General features: G+C 44.7%; 1 protein-coding gene across 1 annotated transcript in view; it reads right to left on the bottom strand.

The window, feature by feature from the left end:
* Positions 1 to 3573: 3573 nt before the first annotated feature.
* ISL1 (ISL LIM homeobox 1) overlaps positions 3574 to 9928 on the bottom strand; it is an 11127-nt gene continuing 4772 nt past the window's right edge. The window contains exons 4-6 of the mRNA XM_010563532.1: positions 7855 to 8141; positions 6265 to 6432; positions 3574 to 4045 (exon numbers count right to left, since the gene is read on the bottom strand). Of these exons, the coding sequence (XP_010561834.1) occupies positions 3929 to 4045; positions 6265 to 6432; positions 7855 to 8141 (572 nt within the window). The 3' untranslated portion in view covers positions 3574 to 3928. The remainder of the gene's footprint in view (positions 4046 to 6264; positions 6433 to 7854; positions 8142 to 9928) is intronic.

Raw genomic sequence — 9928 nt, 5'->3', positions numbered from 1 at the left:
TTTGAATATTGGTCTCTGTGTGTGCAAACAAAAGTCTCAGAGAAATTACAACAGGCTTTAGCAGACCTTGTTTTACATTATTAAGAGAGGCTGCAGCAAGAAGAAAACCGGCGGACCTGGGACTGCTAATTGCCGCCCTCGGCCGTATCGGAAAGAGGAACCAGAGCAGGAACCTGCACAGAGAACCATAAGGACATGCATTTCATGAAGAGGATGTTTTTTCTCCCTTGCACAAATCCTGCTGCCTGAGCTCAGGAAGGGTGTTCTCCCGAAGGCACTAGGAGGGACCGCTCGAAAGTTTGTCTCTGTTTGCTCCACGGCGGATAATACTCGAAGGTTTGGGGGAGGGAAGAAATATGCCACAAACATAGGACATGGAAAAGGGACCCAAAGGCCATAAAAAAAAAAAAACCTCCGCCCCGCAAAAGAAATAATCTTAAGACACGACGAGGTTTGTTTAACTGAAGTTTCGAGGGGGGAGGCTGCGGGGTGACCCCGGGGCCCCAGCTCTGCGCAGAGGGACGGGCCGGAGCAGGGTGGCGGTGGCCGGGGGGACGCGGGGACGCAGAGACCCCCGAGCGGCCGCCGCAGAAGCCACCACAGCCCCTCCCGGCAGGGTCGGGGGAGACACACGGGGGGACTCGGGCCCTCCGTGGGGGCGCAGGCAGGAGCCCGGGTGTAGCTGCGGGTGCAGGCACATCCGAGCGGGGCTCCCGCCCGCAGCCCGCCGCAGAACCGAGGAGCCGGAGCGCGGCTGCAGCCCTCCGACGACACGCTGCCCTGGGTGTTTCGAGGAGTAAGACGCCCCGTTGGCAGCCAAAACGCAAACCCCTGCCTCCCGGAGGGCCGCTTATCTCTGCGGCAGCCCCAGCCGTCGGCAGGGCGCGCCGGGACCGCGGGGCGCCGCGCGGCGCAGCCCCAGCCCCGCGCAGGCATGGGGCGGGGGGACGGAGGGGTTCCCCCCCAGCAAGGAGCCACAGGAGCGACAGCCAAAATTCGCCTTTCCCTCCTGCGTGGCCCTCGGAGACGACAGACCTTCACCGGCCCGAAGGTCCTGCCCTGGGCGGGGGGGCTCTCAGCAACGCCCCGGCGCGCAGGTTGCTCTCCCGCGGGGTGACCCCCGCCCCGGAGTAACCCTGCACCTCTCACCGCGGAGTGGCCGCGCTTCCCACCTACGCGTTAGCCTCCAGGCGATAAAAGGCGAACGCAAAGGCCCGGTGTTACCCTGACCTTACAGGTCTTCAGCGGCAATTAAAGATCCCCCCGAGTGGGAGACTCGGTCTCCAGACTCCCCCTTTTCCCCCCTCCCGTCAGTAAGGGCGACTCAAACAACTTACACGTTAGACCACCGGGCAGAAATGACACCCTTTCTCCCTCCCGCCCCCCGAAGCGTCGTACCGAGCGTCTAATCCTGCATGAAAACACAAGGGTTACTGATCACACAGTTTAAGGTAGATTTCATATTTATTTAAATATTTATCAAGTACTCAAAACTGTATTACACTTGAGCATACAAAATGAATCCAGTTTCTAATCAGGATGATTGAAATCCTTTTTTTTAATTTTAAAATTTTTTTTTTTTTTTTTTTTTTTAGATTCTGTCGAAATGGTTTATCTCCATAGCTGAGCTTGCTCAGGGTGGGCTGAGATGGTGAGGAGGGAGGAAAAAGAAGGTTATGTTAAGAAAATATTAGGGTTTGGAGAAACTGTCATGCAAACCAACTTGTCTTTGTCAGACTAAAAATCTCTGTATATTCCAGTTGTTAAGGGTTTTTTAAGGCGAGCCTTTGTTTTGTGCTCGCCGGGAGCACTTGGATTGGAGCAAAAACAACCCTTTTCTATGTTTGTTTTTTTTTTTCTTCTTTCTACTTTTCCCCGAGAAATCGCCCACGTTTCTAGCTTTCACCACCCTCTCCCCGCAAATTAAAAAAGGAAGAAAAGAGGGAGTGAAGAGAGGGAAGTCGACAGAAAATAAGGAACACCATTCGTGCAATTTCACAGCAATATCCCCTCAAACTATTCCTTTTGCAGCATTTTTCAATCGTTTTAACAGCAGACACTGATAAATAATGGTCATACTTGACTTGTTAAGCAAAAAGCGACCCTTTTATCAGGAGCTTATACTTAAAGTACAGGTCACTTCAACAATCTCAACAACGAGGCTTTGGTATACAGCACTTTCTTTTTATTATTTTTTAAAAATAACAGAACTCAGCAAAAAGCCTGAGCTCCCAGTTCTTTAGATGTCTTAATGTTATGTCAGATCATGCCTAGAGTAATATAACTTTTAAGGGCAAGGGATGGGGGGGTGGGGAACAAGAGAGTTTCTAACGTTATCGATTGAAAGCTAAGGCATCCAACTAGCCCTGATATAGTTGTTGAAACGGAAATTTACAAGCTGGTCGTTAATACTTGCAATAAAATATCACACTCCTTTCATTCACTAACGACCTGCTTTGCATGCAATATTTTATTTCAGGTATTTTAGCTGCTAACTTGTAAATATTTAAAAGAGGGAACTTTGTTCATTATTTAATATTAATATTATTATTATTATTATTTTCTCTATTCCAAACGCTTATTTAGTGACATAGTCCTGAAGATATAATAATTCTACATATGGCGCTTTCATTTCACATAATATTTAAGAAAAAAAAAAAAGGACAAAAACCACATAGAATTAGACATATAATTCAAAGACCACGGTACAACCTTTTCTTTTTTTCTTTTTTTTTTCTTTTTTTTCTTTTACTTCAGCAAACAAAAAAATAGTCAATTGACATGAAAAGTGGCAAGTCTTCCGATAATAAATAATAAATTACTTTATAATTTTGCAATGCAAGAGCAAACAAAAAGGGTGTTTTTTTTTTCTTTTTCCTTTTCCTTTTTTTTTTTTACTTTTTTTCTCTTTATTTAGAGAGAAAGAGAAAGAGAAAGAGAAAGAGAAAGAGAAAGAGAAAGAGAAAGAGAAAGAGAAAGAGAAAGAGAAAGAGAAAGAGAAAGAGAAAGAGAGAGAAAAACAGTCGTTTTAACCAATGACTACACACAGCTTTAGGGGAGGGGAAGGTACCAGGACGGACACATTTCAAACACAATCCCGAGACGCTTTGTGGCAAAATAGAGGTATACCTTGTTGCAATGCTTTTATAAACTGGTTTTTAAAGAGGAATTCAAAAACCTATTTTTAATCGCTTCAGACATGATAGACAGTGGATCTCAACCAAACAAAATCAAAACCCCGCTACAGTACATGCTAGAAGAGACCCAGGAAACATCCCCTTGTTAAGAGTCAACTAAAAACAACATTGCAAACCAATGCAGCTCCACCTTCCTGCAATGAATCTTTCAACAATGCAGGGCTAAATCGTCTCTTTCCTGATGATGGAAAACCTACTGGAGCTCCTTTTGGCAAGGCAATCACCAATATAGAAACAGCACCATTCAGATTGGGAGGGACTGGATAGAAAATCCCTCTACCTTGGTTTCTCCCCAAGATGTGCAGTCAAATGAAAAGTTTTTTTTTTCTTTTTTTTTGTTTTCTTTTTTTTGTTTTCTTTTTTTTTTTTTTTTTTGAGATCCATGAGTACAAATCCTTTACGTTTTGAAAACGTCTTTTTGATCCTCCTCTGATCATTGAATAGCGCGGGGTTTGTTGGGGGTTTTTTTGTTGGGTTTTTTTTTTTTCTTTGTAGTATTTATTATAGTAAGATCCCATGATTGTCTTCACAGTGTTGCTACCATATTACCTTGTCTTTTCAAACATGACTCCGTTCTTTTCATGGAGCGGTTCCTTGCTAGGTTCATTACAGGGTTGTGAAATACTTTTTCCCCCTAAATTTCGGAGTCCCAATGTGATCACTTTCCCACTCTCTCCAACAGGGCTGAGGGTAAGGGCAGAAACAACAACAGAAATCTGAATGAATGTTCCTCATGCCTCAATAGGACTGGCTACCATGCTGTTGGGTGTATCTGGCAGCTGAGAGGACATTGATGCTACTTCACTTCCAGTAGAATTGGAACCGGGTCCTCCTTCAGAAAAATTAACCTGAGAGAGAGAGAGAGGGAGGGAGAGAGAGGGAGAGAGAGGGAGAGAGAGAAGGAAAAGAAGCGTTGTTAATAACTGTAACAATCAAAGAAAAATAGCAGGCAAAGAACGCAAAAATAAATACACAGGCATGCAGCCGAACGGCCTGATACATCTCCACGGGAGGCTGTGTCACTGTGTTTCTTTGTTTAGCTTCCCCATTGACTTTAAAGGAATATTCTTCAGGCCCTCGGCCAAATCACCAAAAAAAAAGGTTTTAAAAAAAACTTTTTTAAAAAAAGAACTGAAAAATCAAACAAATAAACAAACAAACTTATTAATTAGGCCTTCTTCCCTGTCTTGCAAGAGTGGCAATCCCAACAGGATGTTCTAGTCAATTATTTAAGAGTGCATGTGTTTTTTTGACATGAAACTGCAAGGTTACTTTTTTCCCCTTTTGTGCACATACTAAAATAAACCTGGAAGGAGTACCCAGGAGCAGAAGGCACTTGAAACAAACCATCCTCTTTCATTTGTGATTTGAAGCAAGTGCTATCTCTTTTTAACGAGAGTTGGTTTGATAAAAAAGGTCACACTTCTCCATCCTAATGTGCCCCGCGGCTCCTGTTAGTTTAGGAGCAGCGTCGGGAAAAGGCATGATTTGAAGGGTGGAGCTTTGCTAATCCAAAAGCATTTCTTTGGCACCTATTTAGCTGGCCGATGCTGTGATTAAGGCCCCTTCCAGATTAGAGACGTGCCTTGAACGGTCTATGAACCGTCTGTTCCATCCACAATTCTTTGACTCTTTTCAGTATCAGACATTATGTCCGATATATATCAACATTCATCTGTCTATCTAATGATCTATCTACTTATATGCACGTGTGTATTTGAGCTATCCATTTTCCATTCTGCCTCTTTTTTTTTTTTTTTAAACTACTCCATACAAAAACTCACTGCATCAAAGGTTTTTAAAGTCTCCTGTTCTGTTAAGGCACAATAAGTGAGGCAGCCGAAGGAGATCAATTTTTCTTGTGTCTGCTTGACAGCTTGATTAAAGCAGGAAAACCGGTGGTTGCTCTAGAGGTAAGATGATGCAAACAGCCCTGCTGCTGTGCTGCAGCTTCCTGAGCAAGCACAGTGTGCCAGGGGAGGGAAGCACACTGCAGCCTGCCACTGGGCAAAAGAAAATTGATCCTGCAAGAGAGTGTGATACTAAACTGAAGAGGTCTGAAAACAATTCTAGACATGGCTACAAACCTTTGTCATCCATCACTTCATGTTGAAAAAAAGGCCCAACAGATTAAAAAAGGTTCTATATGTTAATTTTTCATCATTAAGTATTATTCTGAATCACTGAAAAACCATATGCAACGTACCTTATTATTTTAAAGATCTGGTTTTAAGACACTTAGGCCAGGAAATTGAGTTAAGGCTGAACTGTAAGGCTGAACTTCTGTTGGGCCTAAGTGTTGTAGATTATATGGTCCCATATGAGCTGCCAAATGATGTAGGCATAAGGAAGTGAGTTAAGAACAGAATTTATTCCAAAAGGTCTGTTTTCTTTTGGCTTAAGGCAGTTCACTATATTGTTTGAATTTTTCACATGAATACATACTAACAATTCCCTTTCCAAAGAACAACATTTAATCTAAGCTATATATATATGTATTTGTGTGTATATATGTATATAGAGATATATAAAGCTGTATCTAGTGGTACATGCTTAAAAAAAGGACTTCAAAAATTTAGTTAAGCTATTCATGTTTGTGTGACAAAAAAAGGGTACAGGCTGACATTACAATCATATATTTAAAATCCACCTTATAGCATAAAGGCAAAATTGGCCCGAAGGAGGGAGGGACAAATTTTAGAAACTGCTTTCACAAATGTACATACAAATAAATGACATGTGAAGAATGTTTTAGTTCTCTGGATAGAGCTGTTTTCAGGAGTGTGCCAGTTGAGTTAGTCTCAGACAAGTGTCGGGCCTTATCCAGCTCCCACGCAACTCGACAAGAGCACCACTGTGCACTAAGGTAGATTTTGCACCAAACCCTATTAAATCAATTCAGTTCGCCGCATTTAGAGAGTGCCATCATGCCCACCTTGCACTTTCAGGAAAGCCCGGCCAGTCTGGATTGCTCATCTCTCTGAGGGCATCCGGCACGTTTAGAGAATCCCCCATTGCTCTGCCCCGGGGACAGGCTGGCTTGCTCCGGCTGGGAACCGACACTTACTAGTTGCTGAAAAGCAGGTTGGTCTATGTCACTCTGCAATGCGAAGTCACTCAGTACTTTCCAGGGCGGCTGGTAACTCTGCACCTCCACCGGGTTCGCCTGTAAACCGCCGTCGTGTCTCTCCGGACTAGCAGCCACCATCGGAGTTCCTGTCATCCCTTGGATATTCTGTAAACAGCCCAGCAAAAGATGTTAATGAGCTTGGTTAACTTTATTGTATATAAGCGCTGAGTCAATAAACTGCTTTCTATCTTATCTATACAGTCGCTTGTATTTGCTTTGTTAATCTGCTGTGAATGTCTTACTCTATTCTACTCTAGGTCAGCCTATTTCTACCCGCTGCATTTATCACGGTGGAAGTTTACTTTCTTTCCCTTTAATCCTCCTATTTCTCTTAAGGCATACCCCCTCCGCCCCCCCAAGCTTTCTTAAACACCAGCACTCTGTATCTTGGCTGCCGATGCGCGGCTCGGCACAAGAAACGGTTAATCATGTTCCCTTTCTATTTCGCATCGGAGCTGTTTTTGTTCTGCGTGACCTTAACTGGATCGTATATCCACTGCACGACAAACCTGGGGTACGTCAGTACCGTGCTCTTTGAAAAAAAAAAAAAAAAAAAGGAAACCCCAGCCCTCCCAGTACGGCCTGTGGTGCAGGCACTGTGTACAAAATAACTCCAAGCCTCGACGAATAGATTGTTCAGGCGAGTTAATAACATCGTGTTTTATTGCATTCCAACAGGGTAAAATGAAACTCCTTAAATTCCACTTAACTAGGCAGCCTTATGAATTAATAGTCATTCTCAGGTCAGTCAATATACACAGGGAGAATAACAGACTCTTCTTCAAGTGGACTAACAAGAACAGAAAAAAAAAAAAAAAGTTGGCTTAAAATGGAGACAGCCAGTTTGCTTCTGCTGAACCGAGCTTTCTGCTTGTTTGCATCACACGTGCATACGCCCGCAGACAAAACCTCAATATATTTCTGTGCGAGAACTATATATATATATGTATATTAAGTAACCTGTAAACACGATGCTAATTCCGTAAACTTTGCATTGCATTTGTCTTTTTCTACAGTGAGTGCACCGACAAACACACACATACACATTGTAGTTTATAAAGTGCTAAGAAAATACATCAAATATCCCTTTTACTCATGGGTTTTACTTCTGGGTTTACTCCTGTGTAAAACCATTGAAGAGAGTGGAAGTGGCATTTTCCCCTTCAAGGACTCCTTTGCATTTGAAATATAAATATTACACAAGGCTGGGCTTATTAGACCCCATAAACTCTGCAGGTTGCAATTCATGCTGCAGAGAAATTAGTCTAATCCACTGCGTATCCTCAGCCCCGCAAAAAGACGTGTTCCCTTGAGCAGCCTATATCGGCTTCTCGCTGTGGTCTGTTTTAATTGCACTGACAGCAGAAACGAGTAGTAGTTAAATGGTATAATTTTCTTTGTTTTAAGGGAGCTCCCACAAAATCAAAAGCTTCAAACCGTCCCCAGAGGCTGGCCGGGCTGGACATAGCCCAGGCGTTTCTCCCTGGGAAGGAAGGCAGCACACGGTCAGAGGCTGAAGCCACTTACAGTTTTGTCATTGGGTTGCTGCTGCTGAAGTTGCTTCATCATAATGCTCCTTTTTTTGTCCTTGCACCGCTTGTTTTGAAACCAAACCCTGATGACCCTCGGGCTGAGGCCAGTCATTTCTACCAGTTGCTCTTTCATGAGGGCGTCAGGTCTGGGGTTGGCAGCGTAACAGGTCCTCAAGGTGTGAAGCTGTTTTTCATTAAGGACAGTCCGGACTCGGGTGGTCTTCTCGGGCTGCTTGTGGACGTGGGGTCGCAGAGCTGGCTGTCTGGCAGAGATAGGTTCTGCTGTAAGGGAAGGGGAAGGGAGGAACAGGGTCCCCATGAGTAGGAAGCAGGGAGTCTGCAGAGGCTATGAATCTAAACTGGTGGGACAGGGGAAGGCGGGGGGGGGGGGGCGGGTGATGAACCCTCTTTCAAAGGCCATTCAAGCAGTCAGATCTATCGGAGCTCCTGCAGCCTCCTCTGCTTTATGCGCTGGTGGAGTGACAGGACTGACATTTCTGACTCCACAGATAATTAATTTGCAAAAACAAACCACCCCCCTAAAACCCTTAATGACAGGAGCTTGAACCTGCGTGAGACTTGACAGGGGAGGGAGAGTTCGCTAAGGTGTGCGTGCGCCAGGAAAGGAGGGGGAAGGTTTTAAGTATTTATTTCCTGACAAATCACCAAAACAGAGTTTTGGCCCGAAAATTAATGAAAGAATACTTCTTAAATTAATCATAATTTGGGTCTGCTTCTTGTATACTGAATCTAGCTCAGTTTAGCCAGAGGCCACGATAACGTGCAACAGCTCTCGGCAGTTTGATGTTTACAAATTAAAACAAAACAAGCCAAATCCTCTGCACCGTGACCGTGGAGGAAAACCCCGTGAGAGCCCCTTATCCCAGAACTCGGAACACGGGGGTGTATCTTAGAAAGCGGAGGTGCTAGGTGAATTTGTGTCGACTTTTGATGAATACTTAAAAAATATGAATGTTTCCCCATTTTTTTTAAAGGGGAACAAGCTTAGCAACTCGTGGAAACCGCCAAGAAATGCAAACCTATGGGTAGCGTCACATCAAGAGCTAAAAGTATTCGTGTGATTCTGCTATTCTTCTGTGTATTGTGTAGCTGTAGCTATCTAGATGTAATTTGACCTAGTCAAGGGAAAAATAAAAACACTTTTTTTTTTTTTTTTGCTAAAACTCTGGTTAGCTAAGAAGTGCTTGCTTTTGTACAGTCAGGTTCCGACTTTTCTGGTTATAACAATAAATCAGCAAATGCGATGAAGACAATAGGAAGGCTTCAAATCTGTAGCAGTATTGTACCTGCCGACACAATATGTCTTTCGGAGACATGCACAAACACGCTATAGGGAGCAGGCACAATCTCTCTAAAATTCTGCCGTGGTCAGCTACGGGATTATTTCTCCCTATTTACAGATTTGTCACCTGAAAGCAGCTCAGAAGCAGGAAACGGTCCCGTTTGAACACAGCTATGTTTGTAAACAGCCTTTTGAGTTACAGTTACCTGCACAGCAATAACGCCGGCCAACCTCGCATTGCCCAGCCTAGTTTGCCCCAGAGACGTGCCCCTTCCTAGACCCAAGCGCCTCCGAGTATCTGATGTACCCGTCGAGAACTAAAAGTGTAAGTAAAGGGGTAAGGCGGGGCGACTCTGAAGTTGCAATGCTGAGTTTTAAGGTGAAATTCTCGTCGAATCACATAAAACGTTTCAAGAAGGCAGAGTCACTTTAAAAGGCAATTACCGAAGATTAGCTTGTTGACAGTTTTAAATTACAGCCTAAGTGCTCGCCTGTAGTTATGAAGTCTATCTCTTTTCGGCCCCCGCTTCCACCAGCGCTTAGAAGAGCCGTTCCACGTGCTCGGGAGGCAGAGGGGTCTGCGCTCCCCGCAGCGGCTCTTCTTCCCTCCCCTCCCCGACCCGGGCTCCCGCCTGTCCGGGGCTCGGCCCGGGGGGTGACTCCCGCGCCCGGTGCGCGGCCGGAGCAGGAGGGGCGCGGGCCGGCGGGGGTGCGGCCCCCTCCGCGGGTGTCTCCGCCTCACGCGTACCGCGTACGCGGGCCTTCC

This window comes from Haliaeetus leucocephalus, unplaced genomic scaffold (genome assembly GCF_000737465.1).
Source record: "Haliaeetus leucocephalus isolate CR32 unplaced genomic scaffold, Haliaeetus_leucocephalus-4.0 Scaffold169, whole genome shotgun sequence".
In the NCBI taxonomy this organism is placed as follows: domain Eukaryota; kingdom Metazoa; phylum Chordata; class Aves; order Accipitriformes; family Accipitridae; genus Haliaeetus; species Haliaeetus leucocephalus.
This window is presented reverse-complemented; position numbering and strand designations above follow the sequence as displayed.